The sequence below is a fragment of the Cnephaeus nilssonii genome, assembly GCF_951640355.1.
Source record: "Cnephaeus nilssonii genome assembly, chromosome: 6".
NCBI lineage: Eukaryota > Metazoa > Chordata > Mammalia > Chiroptera > Vespertilionidae > Cnephaeus > Cnephaeus nilssonii.
In genome coordinates, this window is record NC_137077.1 from 134692 (window position 1) to 155336 (window position 20645).

Sequence of the window (20645 nt, forward strand, 5' to 3'; positions counted from 1 at the left end):
ACCTCTGCCTCCAAGGTGTTCCCCCAGATGGTTGCACTGCCACTCACCTTTCATCCCTCAACTCCTCCCTCATTCTCTATCATTTTAGTATTTCTCAAGATTAATTTGTTCATTCAACAAGTATTTATTGAACGCCTGCTGTGCACCAGGCACTCTTTGTTTTAGGCCTCTGAGAATACAGCAGAGTTTACAATTCTTTCGAAGAGAGAGAGCAGACAAGAAATACGTATATACATAACATGTCAAATGCTGGTAAATGTTAAGAGGATGCAGGAATGGATTATAGAGAAAGTTCACGGTTCTAGGGTGATGGAGGGATAGGTGGATGTAAAGATGGATGGATGGGTGGCTACATGAAGGCCTCCCCAGGAAGAGACAGTTGAGCAAAAGCACAGGCCATGAGGCAGCCACCATGGATTGCATGGGTAAAGGATTTCCGGGGGGCAGGCACTCAGGGTAGGAAATGAGATCAAATGAGAACCTATGATTTTTTTTTAACGTGTTTTTATTTATTTCAGAGAGGAAGGAAGAGCGAGAAAGAGACTGAAACATCAATGATGAGAGAGAATCATTGATCGGCTGCCTCCTGCATGCCCCACACTGGGGATCGAGCACGCAAACCGGGTATGTGCCCTTGGCCAGAATCAAACCTGGGACCCTTCAGTCTGCAGGCCGATGCTCTATCCACTGAGCCAAACCAGCTAGGGCCCTATGATTTTTGATGACCTATCTTTTCCATTAATTGTGAGCTCTCATTTATTTCTGTGATCCTAGCACCTAGATAACTAGAAGGATAGATGGGTGAACAGCTGGGTGGGTGGGTGGACGAATGACTATATGATGGATAGAGGGAAGGAGGGATGGAACAAGAAATAGATGAAAGGAGGGACAGAGCAGGAGGGATGGGTGGAGGGGTCAAAGGGTAACAGATGCATAAACAAATGGGTAGGTGGACTGAGTGGTTTGATGGAGAGGGGATAACTAGATTGGTGGATAGATGGAAGAATGGGTGGATGGATGGATGAACAGACAGACGGATGGACAGACAGATGGATGAGAGGGTGGATGGATTGATGGACAGATGAATGATGGATGGACAAATAGATTGACGAATAGACAGATGGATAGATGGATGGATAAATGGATGAACAAATGGAGAGATGGATGGAAGAAGGGATGGATGGGTGGGTGGGTGGGTGGGTGGGTTGGTGGGTGGGTGGGTGGGTGGGTGGGTGGATGGATGGATGGATGGATGGATGGATGGATGGATGGATTGATGAATGGATGGATTGATGAATGGATGGACGGACAGACAGAGGGATGGATGGATAGGTGGGTAGATGGATGGATGGACAGATGGATGGAAAAATGGGTGGATGAATGAAAGGAAGGAGGGTTGGGTGCACTGGGTGATCTGGGTGGGCTGATAGATGAGTAGAGATGGCAGGATGAGTGGGTAAGTCAAAGGATAAAGGATGTAAGAGTAGAGGAAGCAGAGAAGAAAGAGCCCCTCTTAATGCACATGTCAGGGCAAGTACTGGTCTGGGTGGCAGGACCTGCCACTACCTTGTGTGATGCTCAGTACTCTGATGGTCCCCTTCCAGGCTCTCCCTATAGAGAAGGGAAATTCACCCTGCGGGGCCCCTAGGTTTATCACCCTGGCACCCTCCCAAGCACTGATCTGTTCTTTTCTCCCCTCCTTGCACACACTGCCCATCATGATGGAGACCCCCTCGGACACCATGCACGCACCATCCTGTATCCCAAGGCCAGAGCAGGCCAGGCCTCATCACTGCTCAGGTCAGCACCAGGCTCCTCCTTGCCTCCACCACACCCTTCTCACATTCAACCAACTTTAGACATGTCCCCCATGCTGCCTGCAAAAGGACCCAAACTCCACAGTTCACTAGCCTCCCATTTTTAGATTTTGTCAACCAAATTGTATTTATTATATAACACAAATTCATTTTCCAGTTTCATTAATCAGACACATAGAAGCCAGCTGAAGTGAAAACACACAGCATGACCACCCCCCTCCCAAGTACTGGAAAGGGAGGGAGAGGAGGGAGGGAGGGAGGAAGGAAGGGAGGACGGCTGCCAGAGCCACAGCCTTCCAGGTGTCCTACAAACCATCCTCCGAACAGACAGGGCTTCGCCTCACCCTCTCCCCTCACAGCCCAGCGGCTGTGGGAGGCACTCTCTCTGGTGACCCCGGGCAGCAGCCTGGCCCCCATGTGTTGGCACAGTGTCCCCTCCTTGGCCTCTAAGTCTCTCTCTGTCCCTACTCCAGTCTCAGAAACAGATCTTTCTTTGGATCTGGGCCTGTTGGAAGCAGGTTCCCATTCCTGGGCTGCCTCTGGCCTCTGGCACAACCCAACCCCTGGGTCCCAGATCAGACTCTGCCCAGAGCGCTGGCAGGCCTGGCCTACACCGAGGACAGAGTTACTCCGCCCCTCCCAGCAGGCAGACTCCACAGGCCTCTCTCCCTCTGCCCACCCAGGAACGCTCCCATCTACCCAGGTACCTTCTGGCATTCTTTCGGGTGACAAACCCCACAGCCACCCCATCTAGGAGCCCTGTACTTGCCCAGAGGCCGACAGTTCCTGCAGCAGGATACTGTGTGCTCTCTCCCTTCCCAAGACTTCAGCCCACCCCACCCACCCCCTCACCCACCTCCAACTGCCCTGCCTGGCCCTCACACTAACCCTGAGTGACCTGCACACTCAAGACAGCACCCCGTCTCCTCCTGCCACCCTGCCACAAACTCCAGTCCACTGTCCTCCCCCTGGAGCCACAGCCACCTAACGGGCCTCACACCCCCACTCCAGCCCCGCTGCCCCTCCCTGCACACTCGGGTGTCACCCACCCGGAGCCCGTGAACTGTGCTGGCCACAGCACAGACCCTGCAGCCACTGCCTGTGTCACAAACGAGGCTGCTCCTCAGCCCGTGGGACCGGCCCTCCTAGAAATGGACCAACATCCGCTGTCCCCGCTCCGGGACCTGCTGGGACAAGTGAGTCGGTTTCTATATGTGAAGTGCTTGAAACCACAGCCAGCGCTGGGACGCTGCTCAGAGCACACCAGATGCCAGCACACGCAGACGGGCTCTGCTCCCGCCACCATCAGCTGACCATCCAGAGGACTCCTGGTCATCCTTCAAGGCTCAGCTCAAACGCATCTGCTTCAAAGCCCTGACTCCTCAGGCAACCTCGGGAGTGTCTTGTGTTAACACTGCGTTACAGCCACACACAAACGTGAAACCACTGCGCTGCCTGCTCTTCTCCAGCCAGAGAGCCAGCCTCTGTGATCCCAGCTCCCAAGACAAGATCCAACCCTCACCAAACACCTAATGAACATATGCTATGCTCAAATCCCAGCTCCAGTCCAGACCTCCCTCCCACCCTCCCCAGCCTCAGCCTCAAGTCCAACTGCCCTGGAGCCACACAGTTCTCAAACCAGAGCCCTCGCTGCCCACCCCATGGGGGAGCACAGACCACTCCAAACTCAACACATCTGGCCGAAACCGGTGTGGCTCAGTGGATAGAGCGTCGGCCTGCGGACTGAAGGGTCCCGGGTTCGATTCCGGTCAAGGGCATGTACCTTGGTTGCGGGCAAATCCCCAGTGGGAGGTGTGCAGGAGGCAGCTGATCGATGTTTCTCTCTCATCGATGTTTCTAACTCTATCTCTCTCCCTTCCTCTCTGTAAAAAATCAATAAAATATATTTAAAAAAAAAAAACACATCTGGAGGCCCCCCCCCCTCCTTCTCCCCTCCCCATCAGGTGTGCACCAAGGCCCCAAACTCTGAAAGCCTTCCTCACTGGAAGAGGCTGCCCCACCTACCCTCCACAGGCACACAATAGGGGGTCGCATCCCTGCCACACTCCCAGCCACCTGGAGAGCCATGAGGGCAAGGCAGAGAAGAGCCGAACAAACAGGAGAAGGCACCTGCTCAGGAGCAGGTCAGAGGCCACGTTCCACACGCGGCAGGAGTCCAGGCCACCTCGGGGTAGGCTTCCCTTGGGAAATTCTCAACCCAGGTTAAGAGGGCACAGCCACCCAGAGCCCAAGCCCTGTGCAGACAAAAGAGCCCTGAGCCCTTGGTCCAGAGATACCACTGGTGACCACCACTGGCCACCACTCAGGAGAGGTCTCTCCAGAGTGGTGGCCAGAAAGAACGCTCGTGGGTCTGGGAGCCTCCTGGGACCTCTGAGTGCTCATTGCAAGGCTATTTATTCCCCAGCTGTGCAGCTGCCCTGGCCTGGGGCCTCCAAAAGGCCTCGGATCACAGCACCCAGAGGGGTCCTTCCTGGAGGCCAAGGCCATCCCACCTGCTGCCCTCAGCCTGCCTGGCTGCAGGGCACCCACAACAGCCCCTCTGGGCCCAACTGGCCTCATTTCCTCTTGGCGGATCCAGGCCTCCCTGCACTGCCCACCTGGACAATCTGTCCACTTTGGAAAGACGTCTCCCTTCTCACAATGACCTCATTACTTGTCTGCCAGCCATACAGGAACCACACACTCCAAGCACCCAGTATTTCTGTTAGGGCTGGGTAGCTATATGGTCACTGGGGGGCACATGTGGAATCTACACAGACGCATGTTCACACATGTATGTCCTGTGGGCACAGCACACATGCCTCCACTACTGTGACGTGTCCGTAGGTACGTGCAGGGTGTGTGTGTGTGCCGTGTGTCTGCTGTGCACACAAGTTTGCGTCCATGTCGAATGTGTGTTTGAGTTTACCCTCATCGTTTCTCTGAATGTCCACATGTATTCAGCTCCAAGCAAGGCCAGAGGGGAGCTAAGGAGCAGCCCGGGGACGTGGGGGTCACTCACCATGCCGTGTATCATACTGTCTCATCTGCACCTCCTCCACGCAGTCGGCCGGGAACCAGCCCGTGCGGCCTTTCACGGTCCCCTCCCAGAAACCGCCCTCCCCAATGCTGAGCACTGGGGGGACAGAGGCCAGAAAGGCTGTCAGGCAGAGCAGGGCCGCAGGGACCCACACCTCCCCCACGGCCCCCACCACCACCTCAGGCTCAGGTTCTCCCACCCACCCATCACCCTTCCTCCCTCCCCTTCCTTCATCCTCCTGGCGTTTTCCCTGGAAAGATTTCGGGATCCACACGGAAGAGAAACGAACAGATGGGCACAGCACAGGACGGGCATGTGGGGGGACAGAGAGACACAGATGGACACGCTCGCGGGGGACAGGCGGCTGAGGCAGGGGCCACCATCCTGCCCCTGCTCTCCCAGGTGACCCCTCTCCTCCCACTCCATCCTTGCTGTCACCACCCCAGGGTCACTGACCAGAGTGCAGGGTCACTGCTTTGGCCAGGGGATCGGGCCACAGATGGACCAGGCAGGCTGACCCTCAGGACTGTTTCCTCCCCAGGCTCCCCTGGCATAGGGCACCCACGAAGATAGGGCCCCGATGATGGCAGAGAACCCCAGACTGAGAGAAGCCTGTCGTGGCACAGGGTTCCCCAGAACAGAGGAAGCCCCGTGCCAGAAACCCTCCTCATACACAGACACCCACATAATTGTCACAGACATCACCCACAGGGGCACAGGTTCCCCACAGAGCACAGGATTCCCAGGGAAGAAGTCCCAGAAGTGACACAGGAACCCCATAACCATAGGGAGTCTGTAATGGGATGGGGCCCTTCGAACACAGAGAACCCCAATGACAACAGCCCCCGTGACACAGGAACACCTCACGACGAGAGGAGCCTCTCGGTGGGGACACAGGGAACCCATCGCGATGGAGGGACAGGAACCCCATGCACACAGACCCCTCCCGGACACGGAGCCCTTCACGACGACACAAGGGGTCCCCCGTGGCAGATGCATCCCATAATGACCGCCGTGGCTCAAGTTCCCAGGGCGACCCCAAAATGGCATCAGCCCCTCCAGACCGCGGTGCACCCGACCCCGCCCCCCGCGCCCCTCACCCTTCACGGCCTCGCCGCGGTGCAGCGGGATCTCGCCCTCGCCCTGCGGGCTGTGCGCCTTCACGGCGATGAACTTGCGGCCGGGGACAGCGCTGTAAAGTTTCCGCTTCGGGCCGCGGGGCGGCGGCGCGGGGGGCGCGGGGGGCGCCGGGCCAGGGCCGGGCGCGGGGCCGGGGCCGCCGGGGCCGCCGGGCCCGCTCGGGCTGTAGACGAACACGTAGGTGACGGACGCGATCCCGGGGGGCAGCGGGCACGCGAAGCCGGCGCCCGGGGCCTCCATGGCGCGCGGCCCGGCCCCGCCGCCGGCCTCACCGCAGCCGCCGCCGCAGCGCCCGCCGCCCGCCGCCCGCCGCCGCCCGCCCGCCCGCCGGGGGCCCGGCCCGGGGCCGCTCCATGGGCCGCGCCGCCGCGCCCGGCCCGCTCCCGCCAGCGCACAAGCCGCGCCCGCTCAGGGCTCGGGGGCCGCGGGGCTGCGCTCCCGGGCGCGCCGGGCTCGCTCCATGCCGCTGCTCCCGCGCCCCGCCTCCCCGCGCGGCTCCTCCCTCTGCGGGCGGCGGCGGCCGGCCCTCCCCCGCTCTCCGCGGCCCCTCGCGCGCCCCCACGGGGAGACCACGAGCGAGGGGACTGCGGTGCTCGGAGGGCGGAGGGCGGAGGGTCGGGCCGGGGAGGGCGGGGAAGGGGGCGGCGGGACCAGCCGGAGCGGCCAGGTGGGAGCTGGGGCGGGCTGGGCGCGCTATGAAGGTTACCTCCCAGCCGGAGGCGCTACCCGCTCCCGCGGGTCTGCGCACCCCCCCCGCCCCCCCCCGCTACCCGCTGCTCTGGCCTTGGCCTCCTCACACCCTGACCGCTGGCTGCCATGCATCGGGCGCCTTAATCCCCCTCCACCTGGGTCCTCTACTCTTTGGATACCTGCCCTGAGGCCCATGCACACTCGTGCTGTCCAGCTACCCCGACTGCTGTCCCCCGCTGGGCACCGAGCCTGAAGCCTGGGTCCTCCACCTTCGCCCTGCTCAAAAGCCTGCACTGGCTCCCTAGTACCTAGGCAGGCCGGATCCACATCCTCAGCCAGTAGCCGGAGCTCTCTGGCACTGAGAAGTAGCCACAGCCCAGCCACACACACGGGTACCTTCCTTTCCCTCCTCTGGGCTGTTTATGATGGCGTTTCCAACACCTCAATACTCTAATCATGTTATTCCAGCCCTTGCTACTGTCTCTCAGCCACAACCCCACTTTCCTCTGCCCTGTGATGCTGGTGCGATCTCTGGGGGGCTAGGGGCTCCCTTCCAGGCTCTGCCAACATGGGGCGCCAGGGGAGCCACCACCCACCCCACCCCATCTCAGCTCAAATGCCACTTTCTCTCCTTGGACCAAAGGTGACCCCCCCCCCCTCAGAGACCCTCTCCCTCCAGGTTCACCAAACTTCTTCAGCCCCTCCTGGCCACTCACAGGGCAGCCCGCATACTCGGATCCCTGCCCACCTCACTGCTTCTTAGCCCTGGGCCTCAGCTGTCACTGTCCTCCCAAGACCTTCAGGACCTCCTGCTATTAGCTCCCACCACTTCCAGCACCCTAGGTACCAGCTAAATGTTTGTAGAAAAATAATACTAATAATTCTGGCGTCCCCCACAGAGCCGTGAGCTGGTGCCCCACAACACATAGCAGGTCTTGCTTTTGCGTTTGCTAAAAGGTGAGGAACACACAAAAGATCAATGAAAGCAGGGCATCCACACAGCTCCAAGCAGGAACGACCCTCTGCAAAACGGAAACACCCAGAAGTTTGTTCTTCCAGCCCAGGGGCGGGGAACCTTCTTTCTGCCAAGAACCATTTGGATGTTTATAACATCGTTCGCAGGCCATACAAAATTACCAACTTAAAGATTAGCCTGCTGTACTTAGTCAAGCATCTAACATTAACTCACCCCAATGCCGTGGCAGGGCCAGACCAAATGATTTCACAGGCCTTATACAGCCTGTGGGCTGGACATTCCCCACCCGTTTTAGCCACTGGGCTGCCCCACCCTTAAAAAAACACCCACGGGACATGCAAAAGCTTCAGGGAGAACTGAGATGACTTGGGGCAGGACAGGCAGCCTTGGAGCCTGGGCAAGGACACAGACAGAGAAGGCATCGCAAATCAAGGCTACACGAGCAGGGAGAATGACAGGTGATACATGTGAGTGGGCTTTATAAGCTCCTGCTGCACCCCAAGCCCTCTGCAGAGCACAGGCTTAGAAAGTTTAGGAATTGGCTCTACCTGCTTCCTAGCTCTGTGACTTTGGACAAATCACCTACCCCACCTCAGTGTCAGGACCCTCATCCGTAAAACAGCACTGACAGAGAACAGCCTTGTGCAGGGTCACGGTTAAGCTAGGCAATGCAGCCCAGCTGTCATTGTGAAAACAGCTGTTTGTGTGACACACTCAACAGTGTCTCCCCAGCACCTTCCCTACAACCTGCTCTGGGGAAACTGAGAAGCTAGAACAATGGCTCCTGCCCTGGCCAGCGTGGCTGGCTCAGTTGGTTGGAGCATCTTCCCATACACCAAAAGGTTGCAGGTTCGATTACAGTCAGGGCACACACCTAGGTTGTGAGTTCCATCTTGGGTTGGGTGCATATGGGAGGCAACCCATTAATGTTTCTCTCTCACATTGATGTTTTCCTCTATCTCCCTTCCTTTTTCTCTAAAATCAATACAAATATGCCCTCCGATGAGGATTAAAAAAAAGAAAAAAGAAAAAAAAAAAGGAGCGATGGCTCCTTCCCTGGAGGTGCAGGAAGGAGAGATGCTTTAAGCAGCAGCGGCTGGGTGGCACTGTGGGCCAGGGGCTTCTCATAGGGACCCCTCACCTGCCCAGGTTCAGAAGGCTGCCAGAAGGAAACGACCTAGGTAGGATTAGTCCTACCTTACTGATGAGAACCCCAGGCACAGAGGGGTTGGCTGACCTGTCCAAGCCTACGGTCAGCAGGTGCAAGGACTACATGGACCCTAGCCGTCTGTCTGCAGAGCCAGTGCCCCGCTCACTCCCCACTGCACAGCCAGCAACGGCCAACGGGGCTCTAGCCAGGTGTCTGCCCTGTGTCCTGGGGTTGCCAAGTGCCTCACATGCCCCTGTTCTCAGGGTCCCCCCGCTCACAGTCAAGGGTAAAGGGAAGAACCACAGTGTCCTGGCGGGAGAGGTGGTAGAAAGATGAAGACTCCCCTTGGAGACAGGGCTAGGGGCCACCTGCAGGTTCCAAGCTCTCCTGGAGCAGAAGCCATAACCCCTACCACTCACCACCCAGCCCTCCTCCCTGGTATGGCAGGAACCTTTCTAAACCACAGGTCTCATCAGACCCTCTCCTCCCTATATGATCCCTCAGCTGCCCACTGTCCTCAGGGGAAGTCCAGTTCCCACCAGAGAGCGTGGGGGAGCCTGCCCCGGCCCACAGGGTCTCACCTTCTCCCTTCCTCATCCAGGCAGGTCCATGGGGAGAGTTCCCCACCCCAAGCCTCAGCCCACCAGGTGCTAGACACCATAGACCTCTCCCTGACCCTCCTCCACCCCCCCACCCCCCACCCTCACCCGCCATGCTGGCTACTCCCAGCTTGGGTCCTGGCACCCATCCACCCAGACCTCGCCAGGGCCTCCCATACCCTCCTACCTGATGTTGCTCTGGCTGCCCCTGCCTGCTTCAGTGCCACCGACGTCGTTCTCTTTGTCACCATCACGGTCCCGGTCTTTCTCCTCCTGCAGCCGCTGGAGCAGCAGCTGGTGGGGGAGGCTGCGCAGCGAGGGTCCAGGGGAGGCTGCCGGCTGCACCTCGCCCTTCAGGTTGATGTCACTGGCTGAGCGCTGCAGGGGCCGTGGGGAGGCCAAGCCACTGGGGCCAGCCAGCCGCCGCCGCTTTGCATAGCTGGGGGTTTCCCTAAATGGTACTGGGGGGCGGGGGGCACATAGGTGAGGCTCTGGGCAGCCAGATGGGGTGGCCAACTTGTCCTGGTTTCAGATTTTAGAACTAAAATCCTGTGTCCCAGGAACTGCCTCAGTCCCAGGCAAACCAGGAGAGTTGGCCACCCCGAAGCTACCACTGGGGTCACATTCCAAACTGCCAGTAATTGGATCTTCAGGGGCAGAAGCCTGGTCTTCCTGTCAGCCAGGTGAGGTCTTGGAGATGCTTAGAGCTGCTCCCAGAACTGCTCGTTTCAGGGAAGACAGAACAGGCCACATATTTGGTGACAAATCTCACCAGGTGCTGCTGTACGGGCCACGGAGCTACTCCACCAGGAGACTGTAAGGGAGCATCTACACCAGGGGCTGGCAAACTTCTGTCAAGAACCAGTCGCCGTTTTAAGCTTCATAAGCCACACAGCCTCTGTTGCAGGACCCAACACTGCCACCGCCGCAGCACAAAAATAGCCACAAACATATAGAAGCAAATGGGCTGTGGCTGAGTTCCAATAAAACTTTATTTAAAAAGTAGATGAGGATTCAGAAAACATGGTCCAACTATATGCTGTTTACAAAAGAATTACCTCAGATCCAAAGACACAAGCAGGTTTAAAGTAAAAGGATAAAGGAAGATATTTCATGTAAATAGAAACCAAAAGAGAGCTAAGTAGCTATATTCATATCAGACAAAATAGACTTAAAAAGTGTTACAAGAGACAGAGGACATTATGTTGATAAAAGTGTCGATTCATAAATAGATTAACAATTATTAACATATATTCATCAAACAACAAAGTACCAAACAAAAATAGGAAATAAACATTGACACATTTGGAGAAATAGTTAGTTCTATAATAATACTTAAGACTTTAACACCTCACTTTCAATAATGGATAGAACATCTAGAGAGAAGATCAATAAGGACATAAAAGACTTGAACCAAGAGACCTAACAAGATATATACATATATGGAGAAAAACAGAGGGGAGGGCGTGGGACACTCCACAAACCAACGGCAGAACACACATTCTTCTCAAATGCACATGCAACATTCCTCAGGACAGACCAAAGCAAGTCTCAATAAATTTCATAAGACTGAAATCAGACAAAGTATCTTCTCCAATCACAACAAAACTGGAAATCAAATACAGAAAAAAAGGAAAGTTCACAAATATGTGAAAATGAAACAACACAATCTTAAACATCCAATGTGTCAAAATAGAAATCACAAGCATATACTTTGCGAAAACGAAAACAAAAATACAACATACCAAACTTATGAGATTCAGCAAAAGCTATACTATGAGGGAAATTTATAGCTGAAAACACCTATGTTTAAAAAGGATAGAAGTCTCAAAAGTCAATATCTTAATTACATATCTTAAGGAACTAGAAAAAAAAGAAGCAAACCAAACCCAAAGCTAGCAGAAGGAAAGAAATAATAAAGGTTGGACAGAGATAAATGAAATAAAGAATAGAAATACAGAGAGAATCAATGAAACCAAAGCTATTTCTTTGAAAACTAGAGGCCCTGGTGCATGAGATTCATGCACTGGGGGGTGGGAGGCCCTCAGCCCAGCCTGTGCCCTCTCACAGTCTGGGAGCCTTTGGGCCTAAGCCAGCAGTAGGACATCCTTAGCTCTGCCTCGGAGGTGGGAGAGGCTCCCGCCACCGCTGCTGCACTCGCCAGCCCTGAGCCCGGGTCAGGGCTTCTCTGGCTGAGCAGTGCTCCCCCTGTGGGAGTGCACTGACCACCAGGGGGCAGCTCCTGCATTGAGCGTCTGCTGCCTGGTGGTCAGTGCGCATCATAGCAACTGGTTGTTCTGCTGTTTGGTTGATTTGCATATTAGCCTTTTATTATATAGGATATCAACAAAATCGAACAAACCTTAGCTAGACTGACTAAGAAAAAAAGAAAAGATGAACACATGTAACTAAAATCAGAAATGAAATGTGAGGCGTTACTACCAATCTTAGAGAATTAAAAAGGAATATGAGAGAATGCTATGGACAATTATATGCCAACAAATTAGATAAGCTAGACGAGATGGACAAATTTCCAAAACTGACTCCAGAAGAAAGAGAAAATCTAAAAAGGCCTATAGCAAGCCAAGAGATTGGATCAGTAATTACAAATCTCCCAACAAAGAAAAGTCCAGCATCAGATAGCATTATTGATTACTTCTACCAAACATTTAAAGAATTAACTCTAATCCTTCTCAAACTCTTCCTAAAAATTGAAGAGGAAGGAACACTTCCTAACTCATTCTATGAGTAATTAAAAACTGAGCAAAGGACTTGAACAAACACTCCTCCAAACAAGAATACAAGTGGCCAATCAGCACATGAAAAGATGCTCAGCACCATCAGCCACCAGGAAAAATGCAACTGGAAACCCACGATGAGATGTCACTTCGCTCAGACTAGAATAGCCATATTTAAAAAAAAAAAAATGACAAGAACACATTTTGGTGAGGACCTGAAGAATTTAGAACCCTCACACATTCCTGGTGGAATTGTAAAATGGTGGAAAACAATTTGGCTGTTCCTCAAAAAGTTCAATGCCGAATTATCATATCATCCAGCAATCCCATTCCTAAGTATATACCCCAAAACAACTGAAAACAGGTACTCAAGCAAATGCTTTTCACACATGTTCATAGCAGCACTATTTACAATAGCCAGAAGGTAGAAACAACCCAAGTGTCCACCCAAGGATGAATGGGTAAACAAGATGTGACATACACAAATAAAAAAATTATTTAGCCATAAAAAGGAATGAAACCGTGATGCATTCTACAATCTGAATAAAGCTTGAAGGTGTGTTGAGTGAAAAGAAGCCAGACCAAGAGTTACATAGTCTGATTCTATTTATATGAAATATCCAGAATGGTAAATCCATACAGGCCGAAAATATATTAGTGGCTGACATGGGTTAAAAGAGGGGAATGTGGAATAATTGCTTAGTTATATAGGGTTTTCTTTGGGGTGATAAAAATGTTTTGGAATTCAATAGAATTGTTTGTACAACATTGTGCATGTACTAAATACCACTGACTTATTCAATTTAAAATAGTTAATTTTATGTTATGTGAATTTAATTTTAAATGAAATTTAAGTCCTCGATTTTAAAGCCTGAATTTAAAAACAAAAAAATGCTGATTGGGGCTGGATTTGGCCTGAGGGCATCGTTTGCCAAGCCCTGTTCTAGACTCCTGTGACGAAGTGTGGGCCACGGACCAGCAGGCTCACCGTGAGCTGGAGCTCCTTAGAAATTCGGAATCTCGGGCTCCATCCAGGCCCACTGAGTCAGATGTGATCAGGTGAGAAGATGTGACCTGAGAGTGGGTGGGGACCTCCCTAGTGCACCTTCAGAGCACTGCGGGACACAAATCCGTGCGGACATGTGCTTGAGTGTGTGCGTGGGTTGGTGGGGGACGTGGGTCTGAAGGTGGCTGCTCCCAGGCCAGGGTCCTGTTTCAGGCCTGGCAGTCTAGAGGGGCAGGTGGGGCTGCCAAGATGCCCCAAGTGTCCTGTCCCCTGAAGGTGACAGGTCCCAGCCTGGCAGACTCCTGCAGGTGGGCTCCTTCCCTGAGGAAGAGGAAGGCGTGGGTGGGCAGAGCTTCCTCCAGCTCCTCTGTGTGTAGGCCCCACCCAGGTCCCAGCGCCGGGAGGGACATGGCAACTTGCATCTGTCACTGAGGGAGTGTCCTTGGAGTGGATGTGTGCAGAGGGTGTGGGGGGGACAGACCCCTGGATGGCCCAGGTCTGAAGACAGGCTCTGCCGTTAACCCGCTGTGACTCAGTTTCCCCTTCAGTAAACGTGAACTAATAATCACTCATGGAGGGTGGGGTGCTGAGAGGGTAAGTTAGATAACAACAGGGTTCATAGTAAATACTCATGACTACATTCGCCTGTGGCTCAGGGACATGAGGCTGTATCATCCAAGTGTACATGTGACAAGTGAGCAGGAACGGGTGAGCAGCCACAGAGCCAATCACCATCGGCCTAAGTGACATAGATGCTGACCCCATACCTGGACCCACCTACGGCACTTCTAACCCCAACCAGAGAGTGCACCCTGGGTCGGCCAGGCAGTCAGCTGCCATAATGGTGCCCCCAGGAGCCCGAGCACCTCTGTCCACGCCACAAAAATGAGAGGCAGCTGGGGCCCTCCTGCCGCTCAGCTTGGCTCAGGCAAGCCTCCTCCCCCCAATCAGCTGGACCGAGGCCACGGCCAAAGTCCAGACCCACAGAACCAAATCCCACATGAGGTCAGAGGTGAGAAGTGGGTGCAAATAACTGTCAAAGACCATTTTTGCTTAAGAGAAACGGAGGCACAGAGGCCCTAAGCAGCTTTCCCACAGTTAGACGACCACAAGCCAAAAAGAGACCCCACACATCCACGGACCCAGGTCCTCCCAGACTAACAACCACTGCAAGCTCGGGCCCAGCCAGACGGAGACACATCCTGCCCCTAACACACCTCCAACCTCAGCACAGCTCTCTGTCAGCCAGAGCCCAACCTGACACCACTTCACTCAGCGGATGGACGCTGCTGCCCTGGACCCGCCCACACCCAGGACCCACTACCCATTACCATGGTGCCAGCCCTGCTCGGGCATCAGGGGCCCATAAGCGAGCCTTACTGCTGGGAGGTCTACTCAGGGGAGACCCTATAGAGAAAGGTCCTTAAAGGTGAACTTGGCCTTAATCTCAACCCCTGTCCAAAACTCAACCCCAAACCTGACAGTAACCTTACCTTATAACCGAGAAGAGCCCTAACCCTAAGAGCAGCCCTGGCTCTCTGCTATTCACTGTCACTCAGGGCAGAAAGGGAGCCTGGGAGTCTGTGTTCCGGAGAGAGCCAGGGGCAGAAAAGCCGGGCCAACCAGGACACCGGGGAGCCAATAAGGGAGCCCAATGTGGCCAGGTACCTGGAGGGGTGGCCTCTGCCAGAAAAGACTCTTCCTTGAAGAGGAGGCCCACCCATTCCTGCGGCCCCAGGCTCTCCACCCCCAGAGAAGGGTAGCAGGGTTCCTAGGACAGATCCCAGGCCAGCCCACAGCCCCAGGGGCGGGGGGAGGGGACCTCCCTGAGGCTGCACGTGACAGCTGTGCCCGTGAGCCAGCCTGCCTGCCTGGAGTCGAGACTAGATGGCATGCCTGATTTTTCTTCTGGGACCACGAGTCACTCACACACCTGGCCCTGAGAACAGCACCTCATCTCTGTGTGTTTGCATCACACTGATGTGACCCTGCCAATGAACTGCATTCTTGCTGTGGGCAGGGGCTCACAGCCACTGTCCCATACCCCCAGCTAGCCCTTAACTTGACCTAATGGGAAATCGAGCCTTGACCCTAATTTCAACCCCCTCTCAACCTCAGTGGGTCCCTAAACCCAGCACTGGCTCCAACCAACAGCCCCAACCTAACCATGCCCTTGACCTTGACCTTGACCCTGACCCTTTGTCCACTCTGCACAGGCCCTTCCCTTCCCTCAGTCCGTTTCCCAGCCCTGCAGGGGCCACAGATGGACTCACGGAACGGAGCTCAGCTGGCAGCCAGGGCTGGAAGAAGAGGCTCAGGGCATGAGGGCCCCTTTGTCACGTCCCCGCTGACCCCAGACAACCCCCACAAACCCACCTTCAACGTGGACCTGGGATGGGCAGAACTCACCGACATCTGAGTCTTTGTGGGTCTTGATGACCTCCGCCAGTTCAAAGTTCCCCGCAATGATGGCCACCTGGGGTGGGAGGACGGGAGAGGCTCAGCCACACCACACTCCCCACCCCTGGACCCCGGTGGCTCCTGGGGCTCCTGTCTTTGGGGGTTGGTGGCCCCAGGCTCAGACCCTGCCCCCGCCTAACCCTCCCGCCAGTCTGCCCAGGACTGAGGGATCTCCTGGGACACAGAGCTGAAACCAGGAGAGTCCTGAGTACACAGGGGCGTGCTGGTCACTCCACCTATTCTCTCAATGGTCCCTCCACACACCACCTTTCCTGTCTTAGCCATGGCTCCCCACTGCCTCCCTCCTGTCACCCTCTCTCTGCCCTTCCCTCGCCCCTGCATCTGGTCCTCCCACAGGCCCTCCACTGCCATCTCAGCACCTGCTGGACAGTGCGGTGGCCTGATCTGCTCTCCCCACATCTCCTCGGTAGGCCCCAGCTCTCTCCGTGGTCCCCAACTCCTCCCACACATTTCAGGCGACATGGACACCCCTCCATCTAGTCATCCGGGTGCCGAGAACCAAACCCGGCCAGAGAAAGGACTCAGAAACATGCCTAAATTAGTCAGGAGCTGGGACCACCCCTCTGACCCGTGTCATCTCTGCACCCTCCTGTCTCTGGAAGGTCAGGCCCACACCTGTTCTCCCCTGGCCCCAGAGCCCCCTGACCCTCCTGTCCCAGAAAGTGAGAGTTCACCATCCACGGTGACCACCCCCACGAGCCAGTCCCCCACTGCTGGCCACCTGGTCCCCACCCCACCCACCGGGGGGAGACTGCCTCAGGGAAGAACCAAGACCCAGAGAGTTCTAGCCACAAAGAGACAGACACCCCGGGGGCAGCCTCTCGCTCCTGCGCACTCTGATACCTGAAAGGCCGTCTGGCTGTTGTAATTGCGGACATCTTTGTTGGCGCCACGAAAAAGCAGGACACGAGCACAGCTCTCCTGTCGGCAGCGTGGGAGTGAGGGTCAGGGGGTGACAGCACACACCCACACATTCAGAGCACACGTGCATGGCATGAGAGAAGCAGGGCAGGAGGTCCCACCTGGCCCAGAAGGCCCAGATGCACACAATGCACACCTGTGGTTCAGAACACACGTGTGTTCAGGAAACAGACATGCACACGTAGGCCTGCAGGGCCACAGCTCACTGCAGACGCAGAACAAGCACGCATGGAGGGACACCGGATCAGATGTATACACACATGTAGTCACTGCACGGGATCACCCGTACCCACACACACGTGTACACCTACAGTCACACCTGATTGTAGAGGGCACAGATGTGCAGGGCCGTGTTCCCTGAGGCGTTCTGGGCCCCCATGTCAGCTCCGTAGAACAGCAGGTGCTCCAGGTGCTGCACGTGCCCAAAGCGGCAGGCCTAAGGGAAGAGGGGGGTGCTGCTGGGCCTCTGACAGAGCCCGGTACTCCCACGCTTACAGGGGGCAGGAATCCCAACTCCTGCAGAGAGAGCCGGAAATGCCCCTACGCCCGACAGAGCCCAGGACCTCACCCCCTGACAGGGCTCCCTGCCCACCTGGTGGATCTCCTGCCAGCCGTTCTCATCAGTGGTCCCCAGCTGAGCATGGTCGTGGAGGAGCAGCTCACAGCAGAGGGCGTCCCCGCCCCCCAGGGCGCTGTGGTACAAGGGCGTCAAGCCACGGCTGTCCTTGTAGTCAGGTGAAGCGCCCAGGTCCAGCAGGGTCTGAGGGCGAGGAGCCTCAGTGTTCACGCTGGACCCAACTTCCTCCCCATCTCGGTCCACATGCCCCTCCAGGCCCAGCCCCGCCGGTACTAACCGTCAAAGACGCCGCATTCCGCTGGCGCGTGGCACAGTGCACGGCAGTGAGCCCATCACGTGTGCGGAAGTCCAGGTGGGCACCACCATTCCTCAGCACCTTCAGCAGGTCCGTGGCATTGTCCAGCTGGGCCGCAAGACTCAGGGGACACTCTGGGTTCAAGGGACAGAGGAAGGTTACGTCCCAGCCACTCCAGCACCATGCCCCTTCCCCCACTGCTTCTCACCTCCTGAGTCAGGGTCGTGGAAATTGGGGTCTAGCCCCTTGTCCAGCAGGCGGGCTACCTTGTCTGTGCTGTGCAGCTGGACGTAGTCCATGAACTTCTTCAGGTTCGCCTGGAACACCCGGCCATCCTGGTCAGCCCCAGCACAACCACCATCATCGGGCTGTCACCCACTTTCCAACAGCCAGACTCAGGCCTCCTGGGGAGCATCCACGCTGCCCAAGCCCCTCACCTGGTCCTAGCGCCCCAAGGCCACCCAGGCAGGGACCAGCCTACTCCCCCCACCTCCCCCCCCTCCCCGTCCTCATCAGGGTTCTGTCAGGGGATCCAAGGTGGCCTGTTTCTTCCCTGGTCCATATTCCACATGCGCTCGCCCCTGGCAGACCTCCCAGGGGCTTCTCCACCCGCAGGTGGCCCCGCTTGTGCCAGGACCTCACCTGCCTTTCATGTCACCCAGCCCTGTGTGAACCCACCCAGCAAAGCCCCCGAGTCCCTGCTGCTACAGAAGCTTCATGCACAGGCCAGTGCCCGGCTGGAAACACGCCAGCACACCAGAAATGGGACAGGGCACCACAGGGACCACTCCACAGGAGGTGGCCTCCTCGGGTTGCTCAGGACGACTGAGGGAGAGACCTCAGCCGGATCCAGGGTGGGTGGTGTCAGGGTGGGGCAGCTGGAGCCCAGGCAGGCGGAGACACAAGGCTGTGGTATGAGGTTGAAACTCATCCTAAAAACAAGTAGGGCTCACTGAAGAGCAAGAGTCACCAGTGTCACCTGGCCGGCATGGCTCAGTGGTTGAGCATCGACCTATGAACTAGGAGGTTGAGGTTCGATCCCCGGTCAGGGCACATGCCCAGGTTGCAGGCTCAATCCCCAGTGTGGGGTGTGCAGGAGGCAGCCGATCAATGATTCTCTCTCATCATTGATGCTTCTCTCTCTCTTTCCCTCTCCTTTCCTCTCTGAAATCAATAAAAATATATTTCTTAGAAAAAGGAGTCACCAGTATCCTGTGGGACAGCTTTGGAGGAGAAGTAACCATGGGAGGAACCAGGGTAACAGGGTCACAAAGGGGCCACGACAGTCTCTGCAGCCACAGAGTCACGTCGCTGACCACCACGTGTTCTGGGCAGCAGAGAAGTCTGGCATGGAAGCTCCAAGGTCACAGAGGGGTCACTGGGGCACAGGGACCACTGAGGCACAGAGGGGTCACTGGGGCTCAAATCCCTCATCTAGGCTCCAGAGAAGTGTCCAGCAAGCAAATGTCCCCTGGCTCACGGGAACCTGAGGTGGGAGCTCAGGGGGTCCACCTGTGGGGAGGGCCCACAGCACTACCCTGCCCCCCCCCCGCATTCAGAGGAAGCAGCAAGGTGCCCCCTAGCAATAGTACCCGGTAGTGACCCACAGGTGTGCCCCGACACAAGCCCCAGAGTCAGACAGATCGGGGTTCAGCCCCAGCTTCACTGGCTGTGCAGCTGTGAAAAAGTCACTGAACGGCTCAGGACTCAGTATCTCCCTGTGCCAACGGGTGATAGTCCCTTCCCGGAGGAAACTGGTGAGATGCCTGATTCCAAGTGCCCAGCCTGGTGACCACGGAGTGATCCTCTCTCCCCCGTGACCATGGTGGTGCTTGTTCGCTGCTCTCCCCTCCCCCCACCCCAGGGTCTCACCAAGGCACGTTCCCCATCGCACTCCATCCTCCTGAGCCAGGGTGGGCCAGAGGGTCTGATCCAACCAGAACCCAGCCCCAGACCATCTATCCCAGACCCGTGATGCCTGGAGTCTGCCCAGCCCTCCAGCCCCCAACCCCGGCTCTGGGCCCCTGACCACAGGACAAAATAGGCTGAGCCGAAGCCGTGTGGCTGCCTCCTTACCTTCGTGTGAAGCTTGGCAAACTGCTTATCATCGATGAGGTTCTGGGCATAAACTCGCCTCTTGTATCGAAACTGCTCAGGTAAAGAAAAGGCAGGGAAAGGCACCCACCTGGGCTGAGTGGACGCATGCACAAAACCAAGTCCTGCTTACCCCTGGGGCTCAGGCCTCACGCGGATCATCCCCCTCAGCACAGAACCCCTCTTGCCAGCCACGCAGATCCGATCCCCACCACCACGGGCACATAGCCCAACAAGCTCAGAGGGACTCACGCCTCTCCTAGCTGTCCGTGGCCTGCAATGGGCTTTCTGTCTCATTCCCGTCCCCAGAATTCCCTGGAAAACCCCACTCCTCTTCCAAGACCTGGATTCAGGCTTCCCTTCCCTGACACCCACTCTCTGAGCAGAACTGACCCTGGGCCACCACAGAGGCCAAGCCAACTTGGAGCTCAGCTACCATAATGCTTATTGCATTGCTCACTGCACTTGGCATCCCTCCGCCCAAACCACGCGTCTGTGCCCCATGCCTAGCAGGGCACTGATGGCCTTTACAGCATAAATGGGTGAGCAGATGAGGAAGGCTTAGGTTTGCCTTCACAGACTCCCGGGAGAGGACTGACGGCACACAGATTACGCGCTGGCTTACTCCACACACGCTCTGGGCGCACCCCTGTTCGCACCCCAACCCCTGGAACCACGCTCTGGGCTCCCACCGCACACGCTGCTGACAGCAGGCCCGGCACACCGCTCCCCGCACACACACACCACACACGGCTCGCTGCACGCACCGCACACACAATTCACATCGCTCCTGGCACTCCCGCACACAAAGCCCCCGCTCCCACACGAACTGCTCACGCCTCGGAGCTCAGTGGTCGTACCACGCGCGCCCTCCTCCCGCCCAGGCCGCACCCGACCGCCGCTCACCTCCAGGTAGGGCAGGGGCGTGTCCAGGTTCGGCGGGTACTCCTGCAGGAGCCGCTCCTCGTCCAGGAACTTGCCGGCGCGGCCCCGGGAGGGCGGCTGGAAGAGCCCGTAGTTGAGCGCGTCCTGGAGGCTGTGGTTGAGCGCGCAGAGCACGCGCTGCTTGGCGGCCCACACGGGCGCGGCCGGGTCCAGGCGCAGGCACTTCTGCGGCGGAG

At 56.5% G+C, this 20645-nt stretch overlaps 1 protein-coding gene across 5 annotated transcripts in view; it reads right to left on the minus strand.

The window, feature by feature from the left end:
* SHANK3 (SH3 and multiple ankyrin repeat domains 3) overlaps positions 1 to 20645 on the minus strand; it is a 50348-nt gene that overhangs the window by 27498 nt on the left and 2205 nt on the right. For 4 of the 5 annotated variants that reach the window (XM_079773557.1, XM_079773560.1, XM_079773559.1 and 1 more), the window contains exons 3-13: positions 20431 to 20634; positions 19507 to 19578; positions 17639 to 17765; positions 17413 to 17564; positions 17151 to 17318; positions 16878 to 16994; positions 16481 to 16558; positions 15566 to 15632; positions 9600 to 9873; positions 5958 to 6160; positions 4840 to 4953 (exon numbers count right to left, since the gene is read on the minus strand). In XM_079773557.1, coding sequence (XP_079629683.1) covers positions 4840 to 4953; positions 5958 to 6160; positions 9600 to 9873; positions 15566 to 15632; positions 16481 to 16558; positions 16878 to 16994; positions 17151 to 17318; positions 17413 to 17564; positions 17639 to 17765; positions 19507 to 19578; positions 20431 to 20634 — 1576 coding nt within the window. The remainder of the gene's footprint in view (positions 1 to 4839; positions 4954 to 5957; positions 6161 to 9599; positions 9874 to 15565; positions 15633 to 16480; positions 16559 to 16877; positions 16995 to 17150; positions 17319 to 17412; positions 17565 to 17638; positions 17766 to 19506; positions 19579 to 20430; positions 20635 to 20645) is intronic. The other variant, XM_079773558.1, reaches the window with a different exon arrangement.